The sequence below is a fragment of the Narcine bancroftii genome, chromosome 1 (genome assembly GCF_036971445.1).
Source record: "Narcine bancroftii isolate sNarBan1 chromosome 1, sNarBan1.hap1, whole genome shotgun sequence".
NCBI lineage: Eukaryota > Metazoa > Chordata > Chondrichthyes > Torpediniformes > Narcinidae > Narcine > Narcine bancroftii.
This window is the reverse complement of record NC_091469.1, coordinates 99,791,516-99,809,343: the sequence shown is the minus strand read 5'-3', so window position 1 is coordinate 99,809,343 and position 17,828 is coordinate 99,791,516. Positions and strand designations below refer to the sequence as shown.

General features: G+C 36.4%; 1 protein-coding gene across 5 annotated transcripts in view; it reads right to left on the bottom strand.

The window, feature by feature from the left end:
• The window catches only part of pole3 (polymerase (DNA directed), epsilon 3 (p17 subunit)), a 143,542-nt gene that overhangs the window by 12,624 nt on the left and 113,090 nt on the right, over positions 1 to 17,828 (bottom strand). Inside the window, exon 14 of one of the 5 annotated variants that reach the window (XM_069933617.1) lies at positions 1,798 to 3,544. The exons of 2 other annotated variants lie outside the window; for them this stretch is intronic. In XM_069933617.1, coding sequence (XP_069789718.1) covers positions 3,483 to 3,544 — 62 coding nt within the window. In that variant the 3' untranslated portion in view covers positions 1,798 to 3,482. Of the gene's footprint in view, positions 1 to 1,797; positions 3,545 to 3,849; positions 4,471 to 9,176; positions 11,244 to 17,828 lie in introns of those variants that run through there. 2 more of the 5 variants (XM_069933567.1, XM_069933627.1) reach the window with 2 other exon arrangements.

Genomic DNA, 17,828 nt, shown 5'->3' with positions numbered 1-17,828 from the left:
TATTGGAAAAACACATTAATGTGGAAAACAGCAGATCAGCAATACCTGGATTTTATGTGAGAAATCAGGAAAGTGCAGGACAGACACATGCCAAAAAGAAAGAAATTTGTGAATGGTAAAATGAGACCACTGTGGTTGACAAGGGACGTTAAAGAAAGAGGGCATACAAGGAAGCAAAAATAAGTTGGAAGATAGGGGACTGGGAAACTTCTAAAAACTTGGGAGAAGGAAACTATGAAAGTGATTAGGATGGAAAAGATGAATTATGAAAGGTTAGCAAGTCATATCAAAGAGGAGAAATACAAAAAGGTTTTTATAAATATGTAAAGAGTGACCAAAGTAGACATGAGGCAAATATAAAATGAAGACATTTAAAAATGGAGAAATTGTAATGGGACATGGCAGAGGAACTGAATATTTTGGATCAGTCTTCACTAAGATTTTAGCTGTATACTAGACAACTCTCTCAGAAGATAAGTTAGTGTGCTCAAGAACACAAGATAGAAGGTACCTGGGAACCTAAATGATTTTGGGGTAGATAAGTCTCCCAGACCAGATGGAATGCACTTTTGGGTTCTGAAGGAAATAGCTGTAGGTTGTGGAGGCATTGGGAATAATCTTCCAAGAATCAATGCGAGTTTGTCATGGTTACAGTGGACTGGAGGGTCGCGAATGTCACTCGCTGTTTAAAAGGGAAGTGAGGCAGCAGAAAGGAAATTGTAGATCTATTCTGACGGTTATGAAACTGTTGGACTCATCTGTCAAGATGAGATTACAAAATACTGCGTGTAAATATTGGCCCATATCAGCATGGTTTCCTTAAATGAAAATCATACCTGACAAACCTATTGGAATTTTTTTTAAGAGATAATTAGGCGAGTATAGATGCAGTGGATGTGTATTTGGAAAGATGCCAGAAGCAAGACTGGTAAAGAAAATGAGCCCTTGGAATTACAGGAAGGATACGAGCATGTCTAGAGTGTTAGCTGTTTAGTAGGAATAAAGGGATCCTATTCTGGATGGTCACCAGTGGTGTTGTGCAGGGATTGGTGTTGGGGCTGCATATTTTTACATTGTATATAATTGATCTCAATTGTCCCATAATAGGTGGTGCTGAGGATACTGAAAGGCTGCAGATGAAATACAATGTTGGAAAATGTACGGTCCAAGTGCTTTTGTAGAAGAAATAGATAGGGAGAAAATTCAAAATTCCAAGATGTAAAGGGACCTAAAGGTGCAGTTGGTGAAGAAGATGAATGCAATGTTGCCATTCATTTCGAGAGGAATAGCATTCAAGAGCAGGAATGTAATGCTGAGACTATAAAACAGCGGTGAGACCTCACTTGGAGTACTATGTACAGTTTTGGGTGCTGTATTTGAGAAAAGATGTGCTGGCATTGGAGAGGGTTCAAAGATTTACTGGAATGATACCAGGAATGAAACTTAGTATATGAGGAATGATTGTTGACTCTTTGACTGTACTCCATCAGTGCTGCCATCAAGAACATACACCAAGAGTCCCAATTGTTTTAATTTTCAGGCTTTAAAATCTTAAATAATGCATGAAAACATCATGCAATGCAGCAGAATTTCCAAGTAGGTTTTCCTAATATGTGCATTCATTAGGTAAACTCCAGGTTCCAACCCCCTACCCCCCCCAACCCAAGCACAAACAGGTCATTTACACTTGATTCCTCAAGCAAGTTATTAGTGGTCATTTGTTTCAATTTCATTTGCATGGTGCCAGCCCTGGTTTTCTCATATTGTCATTGTACTTGGCCTCTTTCTCTTCCCCAGCCCCCCCCCCCTTCCAAAATTCATTGGGTGAGTTTGACTTGGAGCAATGCATTTCAAAAATCCCAATTCTACTTCTGAAAGCAAGTTTTTCTGTTTGCTGTTGAAAGCATTGTACCTAGTTTTAATGCTTTAATATAAGATTATTTGATCAGTTTTTACCTGAATCTTGAAGTTGCTTCTAGAGTGCTCAACCGATCCTCTCGGGAACATTAACTAAATGCATGGTTAGTTTTATCTCTCACACAGACCATCTGTCAGTAAACGTTCTCAGTGTCTGCATGTCAGGTGTCCAATGAACACAAAGGCACTTGTCTGAGTTACTTTAGATCAATCTGGAGTTGCAGTTTTGATTTCTTCTTTACACAAAGTTGTGGTCATGCTTCACAGCCAGAATTTTATCCCCAATTCCAAATGCAATGCTGTCCTGCCCATCCACATACATATTCTTATGGGGGATGTTAGAATAGTTATGGGTAAAATGTCTTTAAAAGAGATAGATTGTGGGGGCTTATTTTAGGCTATACTTAACAAACAGCAACACTTCACAAAATACATCTCATTTAAAATGCAAGAGATTTGCTGAACCTGGACGTTGAGGCTCTGGCTGACTTTGCAGAAGCATTGAAGAATGCTGATCTATTGTGTAAGGGCAATAAAGTCCAGGCTCAGAGATACTGATAAGATCTTTCAAAGATTGGGTTTGGAGTCCTGTAAAAAGTCATGGTTTTTACAAGCAGAGAAAAAATGGATGATTCTCTTTTGAAAAGAGAGAGCGAAGTCAATTCTACAGTAGTAGTTGAGGCTGCAAAATGGCAAGCTGGCAGGCTTGTTGAAAAACCCTATTTTGAAGATGGGTTGTGAGCTGAGTTCAACCTGTTCAAAACCCTTGTAGTCCTTACAAGAGGAAATGGCTGGCTAGAGTGTTTATCCTGAAATAAAGGAAACAAGAGGAACTCTGGTGACCTGGAAGAAGAGGTTATCATTTGGAGTACCCATGATGGGGCAAGTTTTTTCGGCAAGACACTGAAGTGACTGATTGGAGAAAATCAGTTTGTGTTTGTCCAACAAGCAACAAATATCTGAAACCAATAAGAACCTTCCTGAACAGTAACCATTTAACTTTAAGCACCAGTTCCTGATGAAGATTCATAAATGTTTAATTCTGTGCACAGTATAAGAATCGCCTGATATCAATGAACTTGGAGAAGTGAAAAGTGAATCAGAGAACTTTCCTGAACATATATACACATCATCTACATGTGCACTTAGAATTAGAAGGGGGTTAAGTTGATAGTAATAAGTTTAAGATTGATCTTGTTATTATGTTTAAAGAATACTAAAAGCAACTTTTGTTTAAGTAACCATTGTCCTGGTGAATTTCTATTGCTGGGCTTTGGAGTTCTCTGGGCTCGTAACAATACCTCTGGCACCCCAATGAAACAAATAGTATTTTTTTTTTAAAAACACTGCTTATATATTCTTCCTTTGATCTAAATTGCTCAACCTCTTAAAAATGTTTGCTCTAAACACCTGTAATTTCACCAGCCTTATTTGCAATAAATATTGCTGCTTCATTTTTCCTTTCCTGCAAATTTAACAACTGGCAGCAATTGAATCAGCAACCTAAATGTTATTTTGGCAACTCCTCACAGAGATTCCTGATGCATCTCCATCTCCTTGTTTTATCATTCTCTGTTCAATCTTTGTGGTTTGGCTTGACATCCATTTTCCCTACCAGCTGAAGCACCTAGGGATATTAACAGTACTGAATTAATCCAAATTTTAATTCCATTTCAGAATAATCATGAACCAGCCCAGGTAAAAACAAAATTGTGACTTAGCACCAATGGTCATTTGCAAGGACTTCAGTAAAGTGAACTATGTATTTAACTTTGTTGGAGGAAGCTGTACTATAAGCAAAGGCTATCATTTGGCCCAAGTGACTACAAATTTACTGTAGGATGTTTGTCAAGTAACCCACAACAAAATGACCACTGCCTACCAGATGCTGATTAGCACCACATATTTGTCAATAGGTATATAGGCAGCATCTTGTACATCCTGGAACTATTTTAATAACAACATAACTGCAAAAAAAGTCCTTTTTAATACATTATTCAGACAAATGATAAACAAAATAAGTTTCAATTTTATCCAACTGTACAAAAACAGAAAACTGATCAACTAATGGATCCTTAATGGCACCAACTCAATGAACAAGGCCCTTAAACAGAGCTGCGGAAGTGCCCTGCAATAATCCTTGTGATGACTGCCAATTTCCAAATATAGGTACAGGCACAAGAGACTGCAGATGCTGGAATCCAGAGTGAAAAATATTGCTGGAGGAACTCAAGTTAGCTAGCATCTATAGAGAGAAATACTTCCCTCTACAGATGCTGTCTGACCTGGTGATATCCTCCCGTAGTTTGTTTTTTGCTCCAAATATTTTGTTCCTATTGTAGTCACATTATTGGGATTTGCAAATATCTCAGTTTTCAACATCCTCTTCCTCGTTTTCAACTTCCTTTTGCTCATCGTCTTCCACCATCTTTACCTCTTCTGCTTCTTCATTCTCATCTTCCTTGCTCCTGTCATGTTCCTCATTCTCGGGTTTTTTATCCTTCTTCTTCTGTTCTGAGGCTTCTTTCTTTCCTCTTTGCTCTCGCTTATAAGCTGTAGGAAGGGAAAGGATCATCTTTGAAGTGGGATCGGCAAGTCCAGAATTTAGATCACTGCATGCCCTCAGTAAGGAAGGACAGCAATCCACTGAGCAGAGCATAAATTTAGAAATTAATAGGAAATAGGACAGAAATCGTTGTGTATTTTATGTGTTGAGTAAATAAAAAAGCCATTGGGTAGTTGCAGAAATTATTCAAAATGTTTTCAGTAATCAGAAAATTGATTAGGCAAGTAAAATGAAGTATAAAGTTAAATCCAGTCATAAGGCACAAAAACAAAATGTGAACTTTTATAAACATTCCATGGAAAATAAAATGCATTTGGTTTCCATCACAATAAGATACCACTGATTTTGCAATATTTTACTGGATACAACCTCCCTTCTTCAAAATTCTCCCAACACTAAAAATTGTGTTTTTATGTCCAGGAAAATGTCTGATGTAGAACAATCTCAACGATGCCACATGCAAATTTGGGCATGGGCTTAGCCTCGACGTGTATAAATATCTAGGCACTGGCTCATTCATAATGCTTCAACTTTCCCATTTTGTTTCCACACCTTTTTTGGATCTAATTCCACAACCACTGGTATTTGTACATTGTTTTCTGATCCCATACAAATGGCAGGTAAGTTAAAACTGTAAATCTAGACATTTTGATTTCATCAATGCGAAAGCTTTTCACAACCTTTGACACTACAGGGGATCCATTGGTATCTCGTACTATCCCTGTCATTTGGAAATTGCTAAATAGCTCTCAGCTGATTTTTCACGGTGCTATTAATAAAGATTTCATTATTCAGACTTTGTTTTAATTGTATAGAAAACTGAACTGTTAATTTGGGCAGCACAGTTGTGCCACGGTTAATGCAATGGTATTACAGCGCCAGCAACCTGCTGTCTATAAGGAGTTTGTACATACTTCACATGTCTGTGGGTTTCCTCTGGATGTTCCAGTTTCAGCCAACCCCCAAAAACATATGGGATTATTAGGATTAATTGGGACGGCATGAGTTTAAATGGCTGGATTTGGCATCTGCTGTGTTGTAAATTAATTTTTAAAAATTTGATTCATTTTAGAGCAATGAAAGATGCAAGGTGAGTTAAAAGAAATAAGATTAAGAGAGGTATGGATAGGGTGGACAGTCAGCATCTTTTCCAGGGGTAACAATAGCTTACATCAGGGGACAATCTGTAAAGTAGTGGTTTTCAAACTTTTTCTTTCCCTTTACATACCACCTTAAGTAATCCCTTACTAAGGTGGTATTAAGGTGGTAATGTGAGGGGAAATAAAAAGTTTGAAAACTTGGTTTTAAGTGAATGAAGGAACTAAACATTTAGGGAGAGATCATAGGTAAGTTTTTAAAATTTTTTTTATCTACACAGAGAGTAGTTGGTGCCTGAAACACAATGCCAAGGGTGGTGATGGAGGCTGGTTTAATAGGGACATTTAGAAGATTCTTAGATAGGCACATGCATATTAAAAAAAACATAGAGGGTTATGGATGTGAGGTAGGGAAGGATTAGATTGTTTGGAATAGGCTGGTACATTGTGGCCCAAACAGCCTGTACTATGCTACTACATTCTATGCTCTAGACTATTTTTTTAAAAATCAATTTTGTAATAGCTCTCAGTTTTATCCCTCAGCCTTTTATCTATTAGTCATACAGTGAGGAAACAGGATCTTTGGCTCAACTTGCACAATGTCGACCAAAATATCTGACCCACATGAGTCCCACCTGCCTGCATTTGGCCCATGTATCCATTCTAATGTTTCTTAAACATTCTAATAGTACCTGCCTCAACTACCTTCTCCAGCAGTTTCTTCCATCCACTCACCACCTTCTGTTTAAAAAAAATGTGCCAAAAGCCATTCTATCAGTGATATCAGTGATTCCACTTTCAGGGTACTATGTACCTGAATGCCCTGATTCTCCTGTTTTACAACATGATATCTGGAAAAATTTATTCCATTGACTAAACTACTTGGGGGCAGGGCGGGGCGGGGCGGGGGGGGGGGGGGGGAATCTCAGGTCCACAATGCAGGTTACCTACAATAAATCCAAGTGAATTTAGAAGAGACTCCTTACCAAATGTACAGAGTTTGAACCTTCACCTTACATGGTGTAGTTAAAACAATATTAATGCTTTTGAGGAGAAGATCGATATATAATTAGTGGTGAAAAATTCAGGGTTAGGTGAGTAATGTTAGTTAAGGAAACGATGTCTTGTGTGTTGCACTAAAGTGCATTAAAATCATCTTCAGAGTGCAAATTATTTTTGCAATGAAGATCAAGTGGAAAACACAGAGCTTCAAATGTGCTGGTAGAGATGGAAGAGATTGTTAATCATTTCATTACCTTGCACAAAGCACTAAATTGTTATGTATTTGTGGTTTAGTAATTAGCACACGAAGACGTGAGGCTTCTTTCAAGTATAAGATAGTTCCCCCAGCACCCAGTATATGGGTGACAACATCATCACGCAGGGTGTGATGTCATACACACACAGGCGTAGATACATAATTTCCCCCCCCCCCAAACAAATGCTTAGTGAAAAATAACATATGGGCAAACTTAAATATGACTTAACTATGATAACTACGTAGTGTCCCCAGACTAATGAGAAGGATTACAATTACAATATTAAGTAAGTATGAGATGATAAACCCACAGGTCACTGTACATAGTCCTTCAGTCATTCTGGAGGACGTTACTCCCTTTTGGATCGTCTCAGAGAGGTAGAATCTGTTGGAATGCTTTCTGACTTTTCTGGGCTCTTTGCCTTCTGTGATAATACCTCAGTTGGAGGCAAGGACTGTGAACTTTGTCTTTGGCAAACCCCATTGAGACTTTGCATAGGACTGCACTGTTGGGCAGAACGTAGCGTAGGGCTGCTCGGTTGAGACTTACTTCCTAAAGATATTTCTGGAATGTTGACAGTAGAATGAGGCCATTCCCATATTTTAGTTCTCACCAATATAAAATAAGAACAGGGACTTAGTTTTTTTCAGGGCTCCCTATTGTCCCGGTACCTTCGTACTCATTCTCCCACTTCCAGAAATTTGGAGACATGGATTGTTCTAGCAAAGGCATATGTTTGGGTGCACCGTGGAAAGTCTTGTTCTTAAGTTACGCCCAAACATTAATTCAGCCAGTGTTCATTTAGTTGTAGAGTGCGGTGCAATTCTGAGGCTCCATGATGTATTGAGGAGTTTCTTGGTTTTCATGGGCTTTTTGAAAGTCTGTACAAAACATTTTGCTTCCCCATTAGTGCTTGGGTGATAGGGTGCTGACAAGATGAGTCGAATATTGTCATATGCGGCTAGCAGCGTGCCCACCTTTGAATTTTTGTTGCAGCTAGGACTGATACCCCCTTTTTTAGGGTCTGGAATCAAACTCTGTGGTTCGTTATCTGTTACTAATGTAAACTTTCTACCATACAAGTATTGCCCTTTTTCCAGCTGGGCATAATTATGTTCACAAGTCGTCAAAGTAAGCCACCGTTGTTACCCTTTTTCCATTACCTATGTCAACACCACTCCTAATCCACTGGCAAATCATCCACCGCAAGGATTACTTCTTTTTCTGAGTTAGTAGTTCTTTCACATGATCCATTGTGTTAATCGTCTCTTCATTCCAGCACCATTTCTGGACTTTTATCAACAATCGATTTAGCGGGTTGCAGAGTGTTGACATATTTGGAATGTGCTTTCGTTAATAGTTAACTAAATCCAAGAACGATTGCAATTTGGGTTGGTTTGTTGGGTAGGGTGCTCTGCGGAGAGCTTCGGTACCCATGGTGTCTATTTGGACTCCTTCACTATTAATTATAAAGCCCTAATTTGTCAGAGGGTACCATAAATATACATTTGTCCTGTCACAGATGGACATATGCTTGTTGCAATCGAGTTAGAACCAATTTTAGGTTGGATAGGTGCTCAGTCATCCCAACCTGTATTTATGATGTCATTGTGGTAACATCCTACATTGAAGGCATGTAATAATTTGTCCACGTTTGCTTGAAATATTGCCAGGGCTCCTGATATTTCGTATGGCGTTCAGGTATAGGTAAATAACCCTAAATGAGTATTGATTGCTAGATATTTCTTTGAGTCTTCATATTTGTTGGTATGCTTGTGATAAATCCAGTTTTGTGCATTTCTTTCCCCATTCAGGGCTTGGAATAATCTTCCAATTTAGGCATAGGATGTTCAGGTATCTGCAGAGCCTGGTTAATGGTGACTTTGTAATCACCACAAATTCAGATTTCTCAGTTGGCCTTTCGCACTGGCACAATGGGAACTGCCCAATTCAATCTATAAAGTTCCGATTCAATCTTTCCTTTTATTGCAAATGGTACCATTCTGGGCTTAAAGAACTTAAGTTCAACACATGATTTCAGTTGTAATTTTGCCTGGACTCTCTGGATTTTTTTTGGAAACCATTTAATACTTGTTGAAAACTTGTTCCAGTTTTGGTTGAGCCTTCTCTTCCTGGCTTAAATTCATTACTGATCCAATTTCTTCCAAGTCTAGTTGAATGTGTGCTAGCCAGTTTCTTCCAAACAGCACTGACCCTTTTGAGTCCCCAGAATAAAGGGATAGTCTTTTCGGTGGATGCTCTTTGTATTGTACATTCACATTGCATTTCCAAAACACTGACCTTATCCCTTGTGACTGTCTTTAACATAGTACTAGTTGTTTTAATGGGGAGCTGAGGTAGCAGTCGTAGTTTTAAAACCAGTGGCATTAGTGACACTTGCCCCCATGTCCAACTCCATTTGAAGACGTTTGTTGTTGATTTTCAACTGGACATAGATTGCTGAGTTTTTATCATTTAATCTGCGAACATGCACGAGCTCCGATGTCTTCCTCAGAGTAGTTTGTTTCCTTGCCGATGCTGGGGCTTTCATTCTTTCCTTCCACTATTTTTTTTAACCTCGGATGGGCATTTTCCATGCTTTGGTTTCTGCTTTTTATCTCGGGCATCTGGCCCTGCCGTGTCCTTATTTATCACAGAGATGACATCTAGATTTTTTGGAAAATTTTATTTTGATGTTTTTAAGTCATACATTCATTCATATTCCAAATTCATTGTACAATATAATCATATAAATCATACTCATCTATATCCCAAATTCATGGTACAATGCAGACATATAAATCATAAATTTCAAATCATCTATATTCATAATTCATTGTACAATATCATCATATAAATCATATTACACGTTGATTTTAAAACCCAAATTATTCTACCCATCCTCCTCCCCCATCCAGCCTCCAATCCTCACTCCTTTCAAAAGTTTTCTCAAAATAGGGACCACTACTAACAACACTTTGCAAAAAGTTTTTACTAAGAATAGAAAAAAAATCTTAGGATAGTATCAAAACAAAAGGGATCTTGTTCCCTTTTGACCAGATCTAAAAAATCTCAGTGAATTCCAAAATTACAAAAAACCCACTAAATTTGTAACATTACTTAAAATCTTAAGTTATCACATTCCACACCAAAAAAAAATTATGTTATATTTGTTTCACACCTTTCCTTCTATCCCTGAACACCACATTCCAGTAAGGAAAAAAGTGAGAAACCCTTCCTTTAGTGTTGATGCAAAATTACACCACCCCCCCTCTATTTTATGGGTAGTGGGAAAACCCACTAACAAACACGTATGCTAGCCTCCTGAACTCACAGGCAAAACAATTTTTAAGATTTAACACTTTTTTCAAAAGGATTAGTATTAAACAAATGCAAATACACAGGAAGAAATAGTATCATAATTCAGATTTAAAGAATCAAGTTTAACATAGTTCTCTCATTTTCTTTCAATTTGCTTCAAAGTTAGTAATTTGTTCACAAAAATCAATATCAATAAAATAACTTATTTTGTCCATTTGGGATTATAATTTTCAAATTTGCTGGTTGATGCAGCACAAATTTGTATCCTTTTTTTCCAAAGGGTGTTCTTCAGTAGATTAAATTCTGTTCTATGCAATGTTAGGGAAAAAAAATATTTTTTCACCTTCAACTTCCAGTGGTTTTCCTTCTCTCTTTTTAACCTTTTTTTGCTGCAGCTCTTAATATTTTTTCATAATCATTAAATTTCATACATCTAATTAATACAGAGCATGGTTTTGGATTCATCTATATACTTTCTCAATTTCTATTTTTGCTCCGACATTTTGTACTCCCAGGACATTTGGTGACCATTCTTGAAAGAAGCGGATGGGATTTACCCCCTCCACTCCCTCTTTGAGTCCCACTATTTTAACATTATTACATCTAGTAGAATTTTCTAAAGAATCCATCTTTTCTAATATTTTTGCTTTTTCTGTAGCCCATTCATTTCTTTTTCCACCATAGTTCCATCCATTTTATTCTTCAACTTCTGTTACTCTTTCATTTAAAATCCCGATTTCTGTTTCTAGCCTGGTCACTACTTTTAAAATATGATCTAGTTTCTTGTTGGTATTCTGATCTTTCAATAAAAGTTGAAATCTTGTTGTTGGGCATAATTATGTTCACAAGTCGTCAAAGATACTAATGTATCTTCATTAGTATATTTCTCTTTAGTTTGTACTTTAACTTTTTTTAACTTGACTCACTGGTTTAACATTTACAAGTTCATCCTCTTTTTCTGTATTTTGGTCAGTCTCTAAATCGCCATTTGGGGAGATAGCTCCTTCTTCTTACTTCTTCCAGTTCTCCTTCACTGTGTGCATACTCAGTCTCTTCTTCTTCCATAACGTCTCTTGATTCCTCCTAGGCACAAAAGGCAGAACAAACCACAACTCCTGGCTTCTTCTTATAACTAGGCCTTTTCCGTTGAAAAACTGAGCTCAAAGTCACTGAAAATTGTTGATTCTTTCTCGGCATCTTCCCGATTTAAAAAATATATTCTTCCTTTCCTTTCTGTTTAAATTACTGAAAATTATTTTCTTTTCCAATTACCCAGGAGCTTCGGGAGGCTGCCTCCTTCCCCCACTACATCATGTGACGTCCCCTGGATTTCTTGAAACAACAATCAAGTGGTTGTATTTTCCACAGTGGAAGTATTCTTGGCGGGAAGTTTCTCAACTAGCAGATCTCTGGCCGACGTCATTAATCGGTTTTTAATTGGCCTTTTGTGAGCCAGAGGCTGTTTTATATGCTATTTCAAGTGTTACATCGTCTATACTTAGTAATTTTTGTTTGGTATCGTGATCAGCCAACCCCATTTCTAAACAGTCTCGTAATGCTTGGCTTAAGAATTTATCAAAATCACAGTGTTTTAATAATTTACGTTGCAGTCAAGAACTTGCTTACAAGGAGTCACGTGATTCAGTAGTGGCCGGTCGGGGAACTCCAGCCCTCTCCGGAAAAGTTTAAAAAAAACGGAGAAAACACAAAGGCACAAACATGAAAATTAAAATAAAGTGAAAGTAAAGGTGGGAAGAAAATGGCAGCGAAGAAAGAAAAGTCGAAAGCAACAGGAAGAAGAGAAGAAGAAAAGACATCGGAAGAAGAAGGTGAAGGCCTTACCTGTCCAAGGAGGCCCGCTGTGGAGAGAGAAGCCTGCTCCCTCAGGTCAGTCGAAGTCCCGGGCTCGGGACTACAAAAATGGCTCGCGGAGCCAAGCAAAAGTGCGCAACCGCGCATGCACGAGGAGTCGCGCATGCGCGATGCGCAAAACAAAAAAAGCACTGACGGGAGGGGGGACCAGCTGAAGAGTCGATCTCCACAGCTGAGAATGACAGCCACAGCACAACAACAAGAGAACATAGAAAACAATGAGAACAAGAAAGAAGAGAGTAAAAAGAAATCAAGGAAACAACAGATGACCAACCCAGAGGAAGAAGAAGAATAACATAGAGAAATGGAAGAAGAAGGGAAGGGCAAGACAATGGATATTTTTTTTAAAGAATATATGGAATCAGTAAAAGAATGGCAATCACAAGAATTTAGTGAAATAAAAAGAAGAATTAAAAGTACAGAAGAAAAAATGAATAGATTAGAGATGGTCATGTCAGATATAGGAAAAAGAGTGGACAAGGTGGAAGAATGAGAAACAGCCGTAGAAATGGAAGTAGAGGACTTAAAAAAGAAATTAGAAGAATCTAATAAAAAAGTTAAAGAGACACAAGAACTGTTAGCTCAGAAGATAGATATAATGGAAAATTATAATAGAAGAAATAATATAAAGATAGTGGGCCTTAAGGAAGATGAAGAAGGCAAGAATATGAGAGAATTTATAAAAGATTGGATCCCCAGGGTCCTTGGAAGACCAGAATTACAGGAAGAAATGGAAATAGAAAGGACACATAGAACATTAGCCCCTAAACCACAACCACAACAAAAACCAAGATCCATTTTAGTAAAATTCCTAAGATATACAACAAGAGAAAATATATTGGAGAAAGCAATGAAGAAAATAAGAGAAGACAAAAAGCCACTGGAATACAAAGGTCAAAAAATTTTTTTCTATCCAGATATAAGTTTTGAACTCCTCAAGAAGAGGAAGGAGTTTAATACAGCAAAAGCGATCCTATGGAAAAAAGTATATAAATTTATGCTAAAGTACCCAGCGGTACTTAAAATAGTTATTCCAGGGCAGCAAAACAGACTATTCTCGGATGCGGAGGAAGCACAAAAATTTGCAGAACAACTACAAAACAGACAGAGAGATGAAGACATATAACGAGAGCAAAAATGACCATGAACTATATGTATGTGTGTGTGTGTGTGTGTATGTATATATGTGTGTATGTGTATTTAAAGGAAAATATATAGAGTATAGATAAGAACTAAGAAGGGAAAGAAAGGGAAGAGAGGAAGTAAGGAGGGAATTAAGAGAGTGACCTTTGTTGTATATGAAAATTAAAATCTTTTCTGGGGGGGGGGCTGGGTGGAGAGGAGTTACGGTCACTGCGAAATCAGTTGACGCTTGCGAGTGAATTCGCAAATCCAAATGGAGAGGGGAGATGTGGTTGCCCGACAAGGGATAAAGGGCAACTCAGGAAGGGGAGGGGATAGTGGGGTTAAAGAAATTTTAGATAGGAGAATAAGGGAAATGTTTGATGATTTAGAAATGTTGTCTTATAAAGTGTTCAAAAAAAGAAAGCAGAAATGGATAATAAGGAAAGGTGATGATGAGGAAACGGAAAGGAAAGATAAACAAAGTATGAAATGGCTATGTTGAACTATATGACTTTAAATATTAATGGAATACATAACCAAATCAAAAGGAAGAAACTGCTAAATTTACTGAAAAAAGAAAAAAATTGATATAGCATTCGTGCAAGAAACACACTTAACTGAAGTGGAGCACAAGAAATTAAAGAGAGATTGGATAGGACATGTAACAGCAGCGTCATATAATTCAAAAGCTAGAGGAGTAGCTATATTAATCAGTAAAAATGTACCAATTAAAATAGAAGAGGAAATAATAGATCCAGCAGGGAGATATGTAATGATAAAATGTCAGATATATTCGGAGTTTTGGAATCTACTCAATGTATATTCACCTAACGAAGAAGATCAAAAGTTTATGCAAGATATCTTTTTGAAGATAGCAGATACGCAAGGGAACATATTAATAGGAGGGGATTTCAACCTGAATTTGGATTCAAATATGGACAAAACTGGGAAAAAAATTAACAGAAAGAACAAAGTAACCAAATTTATAATTAAATCGATGGAAGAAATGCAACTTTTGGATATATGAGGAAACAACACCCAAAGGAAAAGGAATATTCATATTATTCGGGTAAACATAAAACATACTCAAGAATAGACCTATTCCTGTTATCAGCTCGCATGCAAGACAGAGTTAGAAAAACAGAATATAAAGCTAGAATATTATCGGACCACTCACCCCTGATATTGACAATAGAGTTAGAGGACATCCCTCCAAGAATGTATAGATGGAGATTAAACTCCATGCTACTTAAAAGGCAGGATTTTAGAGAATTCATTGAAAGACAAATTAAAATGTACTTTGAAATAAATACGGAATCAGTGAAAGATAAGTTTATACTATGGGACGCAATGAAAGCGTTCATCAGAGGACAAATAATAAGTTATGTAACCAAGATGAAGAAGGACTACAATCAGGAAAAAGAGCAGTTGGAAAGGGAAATAGCAAATATAGAAAAAGAATTAACAATGAAGGAAAACACAACTAAAAGAGAATTGGCAGATAAAAAAATAAAATATGAAACACTGCAAACATATAAGGTGGAGAAGAACATAATGAAGACAAAACAGAAATATTATGAACTAGGAGAAAAAACGCACAAAATGCTAGCATGGCAGCTTAAGACAGAACAAACTAAGAGAATGGTATTGGCATCAAGGAAAAAAGACAAACAAATCACATATAATCCAACAGAGATTAATGAAAACTTTAGAGAATTCTACGAACAATTATACCAAACTGAAAACTAAGGGAAAGAAGACAAAATAGATGAATTTTTAACTAAAATTGAACTACCGAAATTACAAATAGAGTAACAAAATAAATTAACAGAACCATTTGAAATAGTAGAAATACAAGAGATAATAAAAAAACTACCAAATAATAAAACACCAGGAGAGGATGGATTTCCAATAGAATTCTATAAAACGTTTAAAGATTTATTAATTCCTCCCCTCCTGGAAGTAATCAACCAGATTGATAAAACACAAAGCTTACCAGATTCATGCAAAACAGCAATAATTACAGTAATACCAAAGACAGGGAAAGATCCACTCGCACCAGCGTCATTTAGACCAATATCTTTACTTAACACAGATTATAAGATAATAGCTAAACTATTAGCAAACAGATTAGCAGAGTATGTACCAAAAATAGTAAATCTAGACCAAACTGGATTTATTAAAAAAAGACGAACAACAGACAATATTTGTAAATTTATTAACTTAATTCATGCAGTAGAAGGAAATAAAGCTCCAACAGTAGCGGTTGCTTTAGACGCAGAGAAGGCCTTTGACAGAGTTGAATGGAATTATTTATTCAAAGTACTACAAAAATTCAGTTTACCAGAGAAATATATTAATTGGATTAAAGCATTATATAAGGGGCCATTGGCAAAAGTGACAGTAAATGGATATATATCAAAACAATTTAACTTAAGCAGATCAACAAGGCAGGGATGCCCACTATCACCCTTATTGTTCGCATTAGCTATAGAACCACTAGCAGAACTGATAAGAACAGAAAATAAAACAAAAGGGATAAAAATAAAAGACAAGGAATATAAAATCAGTTTATTTGCAGATGACGTTATAGTATACTTAACAGAACCAGAAATATCAATAAAAGAATTACATAAGAAATTGAAGGAATATGGAGAAGTGTCGGGATACAAGATTAACGCAAACAAAAGTGAAGCAATGCCAATGAATAATGCGGATTTCTCAAAATTTAAGAAAGAATCACCATTCAGATGGCAAATGCAAGCAATACGATACCTAGGTATACAAATAAATAAAAACCTCGGCCATCTAATAAACTCAATTATTATCCACTAATGAAAAAAATTACAGGACGACTTAGAGCATTGGAAAGACTTACCACTAACACTAATAGGAAGGATAAACTGTATTAATATGAACATTTTCCCAAGGATGCAATACCTATTTCAGGCATTGCCAATACACTTGACAGAGAAATTCTTCAAGGAGTTAAAGAAAATAAGAAGGAAATTTTTATGGAAAGGGGGGAAACCGAGGATAGCACTAGATAAATTAACAGAATAGTATAAACAAGGAGGCTTACAACTGCCAAACTTTAAAAATTATTATAGAGCCGCACAATTAAGATACCTATCAGATTTTTATCAAACAAGGGAAAAGCCAGATTGGACTAGATTAGAACTAGATAAAATAGGGGAGAAGATACCCGAACATATATTATATAAATGGGATGAAAAATTGGTACAACGTAGGAATTCTCCAGTATTACATCATCTGCTCAATATTTGGAAGAAGATTCATGTAGAAAGGAATAAAACAAATTGCCAACTACCAAAACAAATACTGACGCAAAATCAGCTAATCCCTTTTACAATAGATAACCTTTCCTTTAGAGAATGGGAGAAAAAAGGGATCAAAAGAATAGAAAATTGTTTTTCGGGAAATAAATTATTATCCTTTGAACAAATGAAGGATAAATATAACTCACGATACAGTGTTGGCATACTACCAACTGAAATCCTACTTGAAGGACAAATTGGGAAGCAGTCTGAGGTTACCAGAGGGAAGTAATTTTGAATATGTGATTACAGACACAATGATAATCAAAAAATTTATAACAAACATGTATATTAAACTACAAGAAAAGGAGAATGAGGAAACAAATGGTAAAACTAAACAAAAATGGGAACAAGATCTAAACATTAAGATAAAGAAGGAAACATGGGAGAAGTTATGCTCAGGAACTATGAGAAATACAATAAATATGAGGTTACGTATGATACAATATAACTGGATACAAAGGCTATATATTACACCTCCAAAGTTAAATAAATGGGACCCAACAGTATCTGACAGATGTTTTCGCTGTAAAAAGGAAATGGGAACAACAATTCATGGAATCTGGACATGTGAGAAAGTGAAAAAATTTTGGGAAGATCTAAACCAGATATTAAATAAAATCACAAAAAGCAATATACCAAAAAAACCCAGAGATCTTCCTCCTAAGTAACATAAAAAACAAAGAATTTGGACTTGATTTGGATGGTGCACAAAAAGGTTTGTTAAGATAGCCCTAGCTGTAGCAAAAAAATGTATTATGTCAGCCTGGAAATTAGAAGATAACTTGAGAATACAACAATGGTATATAGAAATGAATAAATGTATTCCATTAGAAAAAAATAACATATAATTTAAGAAATAATATTACAATATTTGAACTAATATGGGAGCCATACATGAAACATAATAGAGAAAACCTACCGGGGACATCTACCACCTAAAATGACAGGAGAAGAGAATGAAAAGAATTGACTCAGTGGAATTTCTTGTTTATTTTTATTGAGTGACAACATTGTTTGACGGGTTTAATGTATCTTAGATTCTGAACTTTAAATGAATGGGAGGGGAGGTGGGGAGGGTGGGGGGGGGGGGAGAAAATGACACTATATATTTGAAAAGGAAAATGTATGTATCTTGATCAATGTGGTTTATAGTGTGAAAAATAAAAAATTTAAAAAAAAAAGAATTTGCTTACAGATTTGCCTGTTCTTTGTCTTTTTTTATAAAATCTGTCTTTCAGCCATAATCATTTAACCATTAAATGGTTTGGGACTGAGATGTGCCCCAAATTGTTCTACACAACTGTGTGTAGAATTTCATTCCCAGAATTCT